Raw genomic sequence first — 12,731 nt, 5'->3', positions numbered from 1 at the left:
TCCTCAGCACACAGCTCAACCAGCCAACTCTGTTCTGGTTGATCTGGAACCCAGGACAGGCTCCGAGTTCAAGCACAGCCACCTTCTGTCATGAGCACCAGCAGGTACCTCCAGGACCACCCAACTCAAGAGGACCATTCTAAGATCAAGCTGGGCATGGTGGCACACAGCTGTAATCCCAGCACTTGGGAGGCTGAGGCAAAGACTGCCTCGAGTTCCAGCCAGCCTGGGCTACACCATGAGTTCAAGGCCAGCCTGAATTACATAGTGAAACTCTTGTCTCAAAACAAAAAAAAACTAAGGATCAAATCCAAGGGTGGTTTACCACTGAGCTACCTCCCTGGCCTACCTAGCATCCATCCATCCGTTTATCTTTCCATCCGTTTTCCTTTCTTCCTTATCACCTATCTATGGTATTGGGGACTGAAAATATGGCTTTCACCCTGAGCTATATCCTCAATCTTCTTTTATAGTTTAAGAAAGGTCTTCCTAAGTTGTCCAGGCTGGACTCAAACTCATTATCTTCTCTCCTCAGCCTCCCAGAGAGCTGGAATTACAGGCATGGATCACCACACCTTGCTCCTTTCTATTATTTTGAGACAAGCTCTAAGTTGCCCAGGCTGGCCTTGAACTTGCAATCTTCGTGTCTCAGCCTCCTGAGTGCTGAGATTACAAGCAAGCACCACTATGCCCGGCACAGGACCCAGGGTTAAATCTGTAGGCGTAGCCTCTTACTTGATTTGGGCTTGGTTGCCTAACCGATACATCGCAACCCATACATGCCGCTGTAGTGACAACAGCAGTTCCAGGTGTTCTACAAAAACAGCAGAGTAATACAAAGACGATTTAATGAACAAGAATTGTTAATGATGCAGTTCCTATATGAACAGATCCCAAGGGGCCCCTGCTTCTGCATCAGAACTACTGGGTTAAGGCAAAGATAGGAGGAGGACCGGAGGACACAATGACTGGATCCACGTAGAGGCAGTGTGGCACGGCAACAGCTGAGTAACATTTTCTCTCCAGTCTGAGGGCCACCCAAGACCCCTCCTGTTTGAGCCAATCTAGTTCCAGGGCAGCTGGGATCCTCACCCTTGAGCAGAAAAGAACCAGCAGAACAGGCCAGCCCCAACAGCTCCGCAGAATGACAGCTCCCTGGGCAGTGGCAGACAGAAGAGCTCCTTGTTACTCTTTGCTCAAAGGCAGATGTCTCCTGTCCTTGCCTGCATTGCGACGCCTTTTTCGACTCAAGAAACTCTCTAGCTTCTTGCTGCGTTTCAGCTCCTTAAACTTCTCCGCTAGGGCCAATTGGCGCTGCTCAGCTGGATGGCAGGGAAAAAACAAGCTGATGAGAAAGAGGAAGCTGCCCTCTCCTGTTCCCCAGGCTGGGGTATGAGCTGCTTAGCGTGCACCAGTCTGTATGGGCACCAACTGGCTTTGCTTGAACCCAGAGCCTTGCATGTGCTAGATGAGCGCTCTACCCCGAGCTACACCCCAGCCTAAGCCATCTTCTCATCCATTCCCACTGTCACTCAGCTGAACCAATTCCGAGCTCCTTCTACTTTGTATGAGGCCCAGCATACATGTGGGCTAGGGAGCTGGGAGCAACAACCTCTGCCTAACTGAATTAGAGATTCAAGACTGGTTACAAATAGTTCTTCCCTAATTCCTACAAGTCACCACAGGATCTAGTGTTTCCTTCTTTTTTTGAGACAGGTTCTTGTGATACAGTTCAGGCTGGCCTTGAACTCACCATGTAGTCCAGGATGGCCCTGGACTCAGCAATCCTGCCTCAGGCTCCCTAGTGCTGGAATTATAGATGAGCACCACCAGACCTGGCTCTTCATGCCACCCTTAGAAGAGATCACTGACCCCAAATGGTTCCCTGACCCAGCCTCCACCCCATCCCTGGAGCCAGGCTGCCAGAGCTGCACCCCACTCACATTTCTTGAGGAAATATGGCCGATGGCCCTGCTGGGCCCGAGCCCGCTGCTCCTGTTTCAGGGCCAAGCGGAGCTCCTGCTGCCGCTTCCTCTCCTGCTGGGCTGCTTCCTGCTGCTCCTGGGGAGCACAGATGAGATGGGATGATTGGGGGGGGTCCTGATCACCCTGCCTTCCACTGTTTCCCATGGCCACATCACCCATTTACCAGCCGCTGAAGAAGCTGCTGAAGTTTCCCACGCTCCTCCTCTGACCGGTGCTTCTTCAGCTGTTTCTTCACAAGCTGCATGTTGCAGAATAAACAAGACAGTTAGCGCTCTGTGTCTGTCAGCTGAAACTCTGTGTCAAGTGTTATTCAAAAGTTCATGAAAACTAACATGAAGAGGCTATGAGACAGCAATTTCATTGTCCCCATGTGTATGTGTGATACTGGGGATGGATCCAGGGCCCAGTGCATACTAAACACACTTTACTGCTGAGCTACATTAGCTCATATCATCCTTATGATTAGAACCAGCCAGACACAATGGTACACGTCTATAATCCCAAAACTCAGGAGGCTGAGGCAAGAGAATCACAAGTTCAAGACCAGCCTAGACTAGTGAGTTTAAGCCTGGCCTGGATTACACAGTGAGACCATTTCAAAAATTGAAAGAGCTGAGCGTGGTGGGGCATGTCTGTAATCCGGAGGCTGAGGCAGGAGGATTGTTGTGAGTTCGAGACCAGACTGGGCTACAAAGTGAGCTCAAGGTCAGCCTAAACTGTATAGTGAGACCTTGTCTCAAAAAAGACAAAAAAAAAAAAAAAAAAAAAAAAAAAAAAAAAAAAAAAAAAAAAAAAAAAAAAAAAAAAAAAAAAATTGAAAGAAAACTGAGCTGGGCATGGTAGCACACGCGTGTAATCCCAGCACTCAGGAGGCTGAAGCAGGAGGATCGATATGAGTTTGAAGCCAGCCTGGGCCACACATGAGTTTAAGGCCAGCCTGCACTATGCAGTGAACCCTGCCTCAAGGAAAAAAAAAAAGAAAAAAGAAAACTGACGCAGGATTATGTTACGTGAAATAAGTCATGCAGACAAATACCATGTTCTCACTTGTTATGTGGAACTGAAATTCATCTCAAAGAAGGAGCAAACAGGGGCCAAGGCCATTAGTAAGAGGCAGAGCATGCACCTAGTATGTGTGAGGCTCTAAATTCAAACCCCAGTCCCCAGAAGTCAGAGAGAAGTGGAGAACACCATATGGTCACCAGAGCTTGGGAGAGGTGGGAAGAAGCGGTGGGAAGAGGAGGGTTGCTGGGTACCAGGACACAGCTGGATAGAAGGGATGATACTCGAGGTGTAGAGAACAACAACAATTTTCTTTCTTTTTTTGACAAAAGGGTCTTGCTATGCAGTCCAGGCTGGCCTTGAACTTGCAGCAATCCTCCTGCCCCAGCCTAAGTGCTAGCATAACAGGTCTGTACCTCTACACCTGGAAACAAAGGAATATTTCAAAAGAGCTGATGGAGGATTCTCAGTATTCCTTATGTAAAAAACTGACGTATGCTAGAAGTAACAGATATGCCAATTACCCTGATCTGAATATTACCCACCAAATACATGTACAGTGGTACCTCGGTTAACAAACTTAATTTATTCTACAATTTTGTTTTTTGTTGTTTTTTTTTTCCGGTACCAGGAATCGAACTCACGACCTCGTGCTTGCCAGGCAGGCGCTGTGCTGCTGAGCTAAATCCCCAGCCCTGTTCTACAATTTTGGAAAAGATGGCCATGTTTGTGTTTATGTGGAAAAGATGGGCATGGTCGTGTTTGTCACCCAATGCAGTTTGCAAACAAAAAATTTTGCCAAATGCTTTTGTTTGTGAACCAAATTGTTTGCAAACAAAATCATTCGTGAACCAAGGTACTACTGTACTGAAATGCCAGGCCACACTCCAGGTACGAACAATGACTACTGTCAATTTTAAAAGATTAATCCCCGCACTAAGGAGGCTGAGGCAGGACGCTCAGGAGCTCAAGGCCAGTCTGGACTACACAGCAAGACCAAAAAAAAAAAGAAAAGAAAAATCTACAGGTAACAAAACTTTCCAACAAAACCAAAAGAAAACTGAAGCAAAGGCATTAAATAACTTGTGATGGTCACACAGCTAGAAAACCGATAAAGCAGAATTTCAAGAGAAACAAATTACAGAAAGTAATGTTTCCTCCTTCCCTCTGCCCATCTCTAAACCCTGTCCCCAAAGACCCCCATGAAACAGCCTTAGGCAGCCCACCTCTTTCTCCTTGGCTCGGATGTCATTCAGGAACTGGTAAGTTTTGTCAAACACCTCAGGATTATACTCCCCGGACAGATCGTCAAAGCGGGGATCCCGGGCCACCTTCAGAGAGTTGAGAGAGTATCAGATGGGCCACTCAGTCATCTTTCACTGAGTAAGTGCTTCCCAACCTTTCCTCACCTTTTTACTGATGGGGACAACCTGACGTAAAAACGGCACTCGGACCTTGGCTGACATTTCCAGAGGCCTGTGGAAAAAAGGCAGAAGAATTCAACGTGGTCAAAGTTTTCCCACCTGCTACCCAAGTGACACTAGGTACCTCCACCTCCTGGGGCAGGCCCGGCTCTCACCTGTGCTTATCTGCAACACAAGCACTCTGGGCAGACCCTCTAGCACCTGGCTTCTTAGTGCTGTTTCTAGCTACCAACTCTTTCTGTGTCTTGGTCCCCACTTGGCTCTGGAGTTCCAACAGCTCCTCGAACGACATGTCAGCCATCCCTGCAAAAGTGTGGGGAGGGGGAGGCCACACAACTCAGCTCACACCTTCCCCGCAGGAAAGACATTGGCCCCTCCCTGACTGTTCAACATCTGGTCCTCCCCAACACCCCCATTGGACTAATCATTATGTAAGTCCCAGGCAGCACAGGCTGCACTGCTTCTACACTCACATCTCACACTAGCTGTTTCGGCAACCTGTAGCCTCGCTTGCAGAGAAGCTGTAGGGTCAGAGGTCAACCAAGCCTTCATACTTTCTCTTGCACCCTCTTACCAATTCACACGTTTCTCCCACAGGCCCTTGGTGGCCCTGGCTCATGCTCTCAGCACTTCTCTCCTCTGTCCACACCCCAACCTCCACACAGGTCTCCCAACCCTAGTCTTGCGCATCAGCCCAAGAGGCATTAAATCTGTTCTTCTCACCCCAGACACAAACTACACCATAGCAACCCTGAATTCCAAGCTCCACATGGCTTCCATCTGCTCACAGTAAAAGCTCCCATATAACAGGCTGCTGTATTATTTCTTTTTTTTTTTTTTTCCCCTTTTTTTTCCAGTACCGGGAATCGAACTCACGACCTTGCGCTTGCCAGGCAGGCACTGTGCCGCTGAGCTAAATCCCCAGCCCTTGCTGTATTATTTCTAATTTTCATTCCCAGCAACCGCCTTCTCACTCCTCTCCAGTCCACTTGCCCTCTAGCAGTTCCTGAGCAGGGAGGTGTGTTCCCACCTCAGATCCTTTGCACACAATCTTCAACGTTTTGTTGAAATGTCACCGTCCCAGGGAGGCCTTCTCTGCTGTTTAAAATTGCAACCCCTTCCCTACTTTCTCTCCACAGCCTTTTTTTTCTTTTTAGAAATCCACACACCATTAAATTCACCTTTTAAAGTGTACAGTTCAGGGCTTTATATCCTTTTTATATAATCGTACGCCTTTTTAAACTAACCCCCCTTGCGATAGAGTCTTACTATGTAGCCCATGCTGGCCTCAAAGTCGTGGCGACCCTCCTGTCTCAGCCTCGCAGGTGCTGGGATGACAGGGATGCACCACCGGGCCGGGCTTTAACTGTCTTGAGAAGTAGGCTGCCCGAAGGCTTTACTCACTAGTGTCCCAACAGCTGAAATGTGCCTGCAGATAGAAGAGGCCCAATAAACACCCAATAAACAGTTTAACAATTTGCTCCATCCCGACCTATGGAGCCTTCCCCGGGGACCCAACGCCTTCCCTCACTCCTTGCGTATTTACTAAGCGCCCCCCAACCACCTCTTCCCTGCGCCGCACGCGTCCCCAGCGTCGCCTCCTCCCGAGAAAGTGGTAGTTCTCTGGAACAGCGGAGCACTCCCCGCAGAGCACAGATTCTCACCCTTTGGCAGATGGCAGGCTGTGCTCCCCAGTTCCATGTCCTCGCCCTCGCCGTCATCCCCGCCCTCCATAATGCCGCGGGGACGCCGAGACGCAGCCAGAGGGCTCTGCCCGACTCTCAACTTAGGCCCCTTCCGCCGGCGACGTGACGTCACTTCCGCTCGCGGCGGCCATCGCCCTTCCCCTTCCGGCGTCCCGAGGGCGGGGCTGAAGCCGCCACCCGGCGGGCTGCCCGCAGCCCCACCCGCAGGCGAGACGGCGCCCCGCAAGCTGGGACTCGTCCGTTCAACCAGTTACCGTGCCAGGCCTCGGGATTTCTAACAGTCCTGCCGGGAAACCCGAACCTCAGGGTGCCCGTCCTTGGTCCCTGGCCCCACGGCAAACTCCTCCCTCTCTACGCTGTTCCACAAGAACACGCCACACACGGGCAGGTTTTACTTCATTTTTATAAAACCTGAGCTGGCTGAGCTTCAGGGTGCAGCAGCAGCTCAGGGAGGGGTGGGGTGATCGGCTGGGCCCCGCCTCCCCAGGTCCGGGAGAGGAGGTCGCGCGCCAACAGCTGCAGCTCCTCACAGCTGCCAGGCAATGCTCAAGCAGGGAGGACGGCAGGGGGTGGGGGAGAGGGGGGCTCCTGAGGCTCGGCCACTGTGTGGTTTTCCCTTCTCCCCACTCGCCTCCCTTCCCAGCAGAGCCTGGTTACTGGCCAGCCTGGGGCAGAACAGAGGCCCAGGAGCAGCTGGAGGGTGGTGGATGGGAACAGAGCACCAAGGGGAAGGGGCCCTCGGCCCGACGGGAGAGGGACCTGGCCCTCGCTCCCGCCAGCTCCCCACTGAATTCACAGCACGGAAACACCTCTAGTCCAACAGCTCCACGTGGAGGTAACTGAGTCCGGGTCCAAAGGGGGCAGGCAGGTGAAAGAGGTGGCAGGGACTGAAGACTACAGCAGGCGCAGGAGGGAGGCGGTAGACTCCTATCCGTGGGAGGAGACAATCGGGCGACTGATATTGCTGTTGGTGGTCATGGCGTTCAGCTCCCACCTGGAGGACCAACAGTCTTCAGAAGGGCAGAGGGGGAGCCCCAACCCCAAGCCCAGAATTCCTGGAATGAAGCTATGAACACAGCAATGCCTTTCTAAAGCAGAACCACCCACAGCCACCTCTTCCAGTCAGCCCCACTAGGTCTAAGGATCAGTCTCCACCCAGGACAGGGCCTGCCACCCACTCTTCCACCTCCAAGCTCATGTGCATTTCCTGTTGATGTTTTTATACAGGGCCTGACTCAGAGCTCCTCCCCTCCGAGGCCTCCCCCACCCAACCCACCATATTAAATTGTTCTCTTTCCACAATTCTTTCATTCTACAAAGACTGAGCAAGTACCTCCTTATGCCAAGACCTAAGCAGTCTACTTGGTGTCAGGCACTTGCACGTGTGTCAATCCTGGACCAGCCTGAGACCCACCAGTTCAACCTGTATCCTCCCTGTCATCAAATATGGAACACACAGACTCTCAGCAAGTAAAAGTGAAGTGACACTAGCAGCGAAAAGTGTCTCAGAATGACCTAGTTTAACCCTTGGTTCTTGACCTGTACCTAAGCATGGAATTCAGAGGTAAGGAGCCACGGCCTTCCTTAATTCTAGAACTAAAGTGATCCAAAGGCTCCTGAACTTTACTTTGAAAGAGCTCATCAGCCATTCTTATCAACAAAAGTAACTCTGTAAGCTCAGGTCTCAGGAAGTGATGCCTCTCTGAGCTTCATTCAAAAAACTGTATTTATTTTCAATATTGTTTGCCCAGCTGACAGTTTTATTACATGGTGGTAGGTATAGCTTCTTCCTTCTCATTACTCACAAGAACATTACATCTCCAGCAGGACAAAAACGCCTGCGTCCTCCACACTGAGTGAGCTAATCAGGTCACACCTGTGCTGCTCACTCACACCCCCCCCCCAGCCAGTTCCTCCTTTGCAAGCACTTACTGTACCTGATGTCATGGGGCAAACAGGACTGGTCCAGGTTATACTGAATCACCGCCAGTTTGCACAGAGTCTTCAGACTCGGGCCTTAAAGGGAGGAGTTAGAGAAGGGAGCTGATTAAAGCCAAAAAACGTCCAGACCTAGATAGCACCACCCAGACATAGGCGCCCAGCTGGCAGAAGCACTTCGGAAGTAACTACTTACTGAAGTCCAAAATGTGTAAATCAGAATGATCTATGAGGTCAAATTCATCTCCTAGGCCTTCCTCAGGAGATGGGCTGTGGGGATCGAAAGAGCTGAAGGTAAGAGGGAAGACTCTCCACAAGGCCCTCTTCCTCCCATTAGTCACAGGCTCTGCCCTTCCGTGAGCCCCCCTTCTCCTAACCTGGTACCCCCAAAGAGGACAATCTTGTCACCAACAATACAGCAGCACTGGCGACGGCGAGGACATGGTCCCTTCCCCTTCGGTTCAATCTTTTTCCAGGAAAAAGACACTAAAGAGAAGTTTACACCCACGTTCAATACCTGCCCAGTCCAGGTACCTCCACTCCCCAACCCCTCATCTACTCAGGAGTTATTCTTTTCCTCCCACCTCAGTGGTTCCTGTTCCTCCCCCAAAAGTAGTGCTGTTTACCAGGGTTAAACTTCCAAAGGTCATGGAAGTGCCGGTTCAGTCTTGCATTATAGCCACCAAAGATGTACAGCTCCCCATTGTAGCCAACTGGAAGGACAGAGGAATGTCAACAGTACAGAGGGTAGTGGCGCACACCTGTAACCCCAGCACTATGGAAGGCTGAGGGAGAAAGACTTTGAATTCCAGCCTAGCCTAGCAATTTAGCAAAACCCTGCCTCAAAAAAGTGAGGAGGGGGGGCTGGGGATTTAGCTCAGTGGCACAGTGCTTGCCTGGCAAGCGCAAGGTCATGGGTTCGATTCCCGGTACCAGAAAAAAAACAAAAAAAAGTGAAAAAAAAAAGTGAGGAGGGTAGGACAAGACTCCACCTGGAAATAACAGATACTCACAGGCTGAGTGGCTCCGGCGCCCCTCAGGCAGCACTGGTGTAGGGGGACAGTCCAGCCAGGCTTCGGTTTTGGTGTCAAAGACACGAATGCGATTGCAGTAAATCTCATTGTTGGAATGGAACGGCCCGAAGCGGTCGGCACGGCCCCCAAAGACATACATGTTACTGCCCAGCATGGTGGCAGAGTGGAAGTCCCTCCAGCGTGCAGGGTTGCCCTAGTCAGGAGCAGAAAAGGCAGGGCAGGTCAGCATGGGTGGTGGAGGGAAGCTGCTCTCTGTTTGACCTCGCACCATTTCTTCTATGAAGGGTAGGGCTCTTAGAGGAGGAAAAAAAGACAGACCTTTGTACAAACAAGGGTCCATGTCATGGTGCTTGTATCCAGCTTGTGAATGTCATTGGAAAAGCAATCTGCCTGAGAACAGAAAGGAGGAAAAGCGGGGGCCAAGGTCACACTGACCCTCCAGCCTTTCCCTGAAAACCCGCAAACAGCCAAAGCTTCCCATTCCACTACATTTAATTCTCCTTCCTCTTTCTCATTCCTATACTAAACCTCTGGTTTTTCCCCAGGCTTACCAGCTGCTCATAGCCCCCAAAAATGTACATAATCTTGCCAAGGACACAAGCAGAATGTCCATCCCGGGCCCCAGGAACTGCTCCGGACACTCGGGGTGTGGACCACTTGTGAGTACCTGAAGGAAGTGAAAGAATGAACCAGGTCAGCACCCTCCTAACCTCTGGGTACCCTATTCCCCCTGGCTCAACCCACACCTTTCCCAGGTCCCTTGGCACCATCTGGCAGAACACAGCTTCTCTCTGAGACCCCTACTCACTGACATCAAATGCGTAGAGCACGTTGCAGGCTCCTTCAGTGTCATTCCGCCCGCCCCAAAGGAAGACCGTGTCATCGATGAGGACCGTTGAGTGTCCATACCGCATGTAGGGAACCACAGGAGCCTGCCCTCGGATGGCTGGCCTCACTGGGGGCAGCTTTGTCCAACGCAAGGACACTGTGGGCAAAGCTCTGCTCAGCCCTGGGAGCCTCCTTCAGCTGTCCACCTTTTCCCAAACCAGGCGTTCATCCCAACCCCCCTGGCCACAAGAACCACCACCAAAATTCATCCAGCCGCCCACCCCCCTCCCTGCCATGGGCACCCAGGGACAGGGTCAGCACTGGCTTACCTGCATTGAAAATGTGAACATCTATCTGTCGCAGCGTCTCATAGTCTTCACCAGAGCAGTAACCCCCAAAGGAGTATACCCGGTGCCCAACAGCCACTGCAGCATGGTTCACCCTGCGTGGCCCTCCCTCCAGATGCACCGTCCACCGTAACATCCCCTGGGCCACTGGTCACAGCAACATGCCCCCCCGGCACGGCCCGTTGCCTCTGGTACCTATGCAAAATCAGGGCCACGGGCTCTTCAGGCAAGGTTTCTGCCAGGCTCACTGAGACTGCCCAGGATGAGCCCTCACCTCCAAGTGTCACCCTGGCACTCCCACACCACCCCTCCACAGGAACACTAGTCAGCTCAGGTGGCTGGCCCTGCCCTCAGGGAGCTAGTGAGGTCAAGGAGCGAGTCCTGGGCCTGTGCTTTCCCACATCAAAAAGTGGGGCTGCCTCAACCTGATTGCCAGCTCAGACTTGGATGATCATGGTCACCCCCACCCCATTCATGCAGGCTCCACCCTGTGCTTTGTTTGGAATAAGCTCCAAGCCCCCTTCCCAGGCGGGTATGCTCCCTTGTCTCTGGCTCTGTTCTCTGCCACCTCTCTAAGAATCTCTGTACTCTTAAAGGTGGTGATATCAAAATACACACAGCTATTAATAGCCCAGCCAGCCCCAGACAGCCACTGAAAGCTGGCATGGGTGCTTTGAAGTAAAAAAGCTTTTAAAGTAGAACAGTGCCCAGGGCAGGGAACCCCATGTTACCATAGTTGATTAGCCCCTCACAGGGAGTTCTTGTCAAGCTGAGCCGCTGTCCCTGGGGTCACCCAGGGCCCCCACAGTCATGAAGAGTTCGTTTGACAGCTGTGCCTGGTATGCTGCCAGAACTGGAAACTTAAACCAGGATGGTATGTGTATGCTGGGTCTGGGGGTAGGGAAAGAGGTTTCCTCCTTCTGCCACTTCCCCAACCCTGTGTGGTAGAGAACAAGCCATTTCCAGCAGTTCTTCCCCTACTTGGGGCCCTGAAAGGGTGGGGTGTGCACTGGAAAGGAGACAGGAAGGATAAATGCCCTTGGATGGGATAAAGAGAAAGACCCAGGCAGGAGAGATCATGGTCTCTTAAGAGACAACCTGCCAACTTAGTGATAATTTGAAGGCTCTTTCAGGCAAACTCTCTTGTAACTGGCAAGGCTTCTGCTGGCACCTGCTGGGTTTGGGCGGATCATCTGCTCCCTGTCCAAAAAGCCTTAGCAAAGAGAAGCACAAGGCAGAAGCCCAGACACAGGCACACACATGCGCACGCGTGCACACACACACACACACACACAAACACACGGCTCAAGTAAGGGAGGCCCCTTGAGAGGAGACATGGCTTTCAACCAGCTTGCCAGGCTCACCCACTCAACCTCCTCCCAGCCCACGCCAAGCTTTAAATAGCCACCCTACCCAATCTGAAATAGCCCCAGCCAGAAGCTACTCTGGCTTCATTACTCCAGCTCTCAATCCAAAGTGTGTTGGACCTGGACTTGTGCGGGCACTTATGGAAGTGAAGGGCTTAAAAAGCCAAGTCCTTCATCTTCCCCACTGCCTCTACCCACCCTTCAAATACAGCCAGGTAAAGCAAGAAGTGTACACAGAAGAGACAAGCAATTCCGGGGAAGGTGGCCAAAACACCTTAGCTTCTCCTCCATAAGGACAACACAGTCGCAGGAAGAGCAAACCCCTGTGTACCAAGGGCTCCTCTTATCTGGGTCTCCCCATTTCTCTATCCCTATGGCATTTTCAAGCTGTTTCTATTCCCTTAAAGTATCCATTCCCCTCCGTGCTCTCTTGCAATTCTCACCCCCCTTTGTGATTATTCTTAATCTGAAAGCTTTGCATTTTTTCCTCATTCTTCCTTATACAATTTCAAGATCCACTCAAGAAGCATCCATTTTTCTACCTCCACCAAAAGAAAAACGAATAATTCACTGTCCTCTTTCAGCCACAGGGATATTCATATATTCCCTGAGTATGACCCCATCCCTGCTGAGCCTCCCCTACTGCCACACACACACTCCCCTCTTCTATTCTGCTCAGCTTTCTCTTCCTCCTCACAACGCAGCCTTCCCTCAGTTTCCTTCATTGCCTGCTCCAGCCACCAGGTCTCACCCAACCGTCTCCCTACCATTCTCCCCATCGCACCGTTCCCCCATTAACACTCCTTTCCCATCATCCCCCAGCTCCCTTCCCACCACCACCGCATTACTCTCGGCCCCTCCCCCACGACTCCAGCTTCAGACAAGGGCGTTACTAGCCCCCCCCAACTCTTCCTTGCCTCTCAACCCATCCCAGGCTACCTGCCAGGCCGGGCCGGGGTGGGATCGCGGGTCCTCGCGCTGCCTGCAGCCTAGAACCCGTAGCGTGCCAACCGACGCCTAGGTCTCCAACGAGATAAACACAGCCAAGCTCCGTCTTCCGGCGGGCAGCGGGGGGCGCACGCGCGGTCCGACCTGGGGG

General features: G+C 51.8%; 2 protein-coding genes across 3 annotated transcripts; both read right to left on the bottom strand.

Moving 5' to 3' along the window:
* Positions 1-831: 831 nt before the first annotated feature.
* Rrp36 (ribosomal RNA processing 36) lies at positions 832-6,366 on the bottom strand. 2 transcript variants are annotated; one of them, XM_013516897.1, is made up of 8 exons: positions 6,077-6,186; positions 5,682-5,841; positions 4,568-4,715; positions 4,398-4,464; positions 4,215-4,319; positions 2,150-2,224; positions 1,944-2,061; positions 832-1,322 (listed from the first exon to the last, which is right to left on the bottom strand). In XM_013516897.1, the coding sequence occupies exons 3-8, from the start codon at positions 4,711-4,713 to the stop codon at positions 1,186-1,188; spliced, it is 648 nt and encodes a 215-aa protein (XP_013372351.1). In that variant the 5' UTR covers positions 4,714-4,715; positions 5,682-5,841; positions 6,077-6,186; the 3' UTR covers positions 832-1,185. The 2 variants fall into 2 exon arrangements, with proteins under 2 accessions (XP_013372351.1, XP_005389794.1); XM_005389737.2 differs by lacking the exon at positions 5,682-5,841 and having other exon boundaries at positions 6,077-6,366.
* Positions 6,367-6,503: 137 nt separating this feature from the next.
* Klhdc3 (kelch domain containing 3) lies at positions 6,504-12,678 on the bottom strand. The gene is made up of 11 exons (XM_005389738.2): positions 12,572-12,678; positions 10,248-10,460; positions 9,899-10,075; positions 9,642-9,757; positions 9,409-9,480; positions 9,070-9,283; positions 8,683-8,769; positions 8,434-8,542; positions 8,253-8,326; positions 8,056-8,134; positions 6,504-7,112 (listed from the first exon to the last, which is right to left on the bottom strand). The coding sequence occupies exons 2-11, from the start codon at positions 10,399-10,401 to the stop codon at positions 7,046-7,048; spliced, it is 1,149 nt and encodes a 382-aa protein (XP_005389795.1). The 5' UTR covers positions 10,402-10,460; positions 12,572-12,678; the 3' UTR covers positions 6,504-7,045.
* Between the last annotated feature and the right edge of the window lie 53 nt (positions 12,679-12,731).

The sequence above is a fragment of the Chinchilla lanigera genome, unplaced genomic scaffold (assembly GCF_000276665.1).
Source record: "Chinchilla lanigera isolate Chin_1 unplaced genomic scaffold, ChiLan1.0 scaffold00036, whole genome shotgun sequence".
Taxonomy (NCBI): Eukaryota; Metazoa; Chordata; class Mammalia; order Rodentia; family Chinchillidae; genus Chinchilla; species Chinchilla lanigera.
Note: the sequence above shows the minus strand (reverse complement) of the source record. Positions and strands in the feature narration are given on the sequence as shown.

Bases quoted from the DNA above. Each gene is read 5' to 3' on its own strand.
- Rrp36 (XM_005389737.2), bottom strand. From the start codon at position 6,146: ATGGAGGGCGGGGATGACGGCGAGGGCGAGGACATGGAACTGGGGAGC. The intron at 2,225-4,214 runs GTGGGCTGCCTA...TGCAACATGCAG, and splicing joins TCCGAGCCAAGGAGAAAGAG to CTTGTGAAGAAACAGCTGAA. The intron at 1,323-1,943 runs GTGAGTGGGGTG...CCTGCCATCCAG, and splicing joins GCCATATTTCCTCAAGAAAT to CTGAGCAGCGCCAATTGGCC.
- Klhdc3 (XM_005389738.2), bottom strand. From the start codon at position 10,401: ATGTTACGGTGGACGGTGCATCTGGAGGGAGGGCCACGCAGGGTGAAC. The intron at 10,076-10,247 runs GTAAGCCAGTGC...CTTTGCCCACAG, and splicing joins TGTTCACATTTTCAATGCAG to TGTCCTTGCGTTGGACAAAG. The intron at 9,481-9,641 runs GTAAGCCTGGGG...TTCTGTTCTCAG, and splicing joins TTGGGGGCTATGAGCAGCTG to GCAGATTGCTTTTCCAATGA.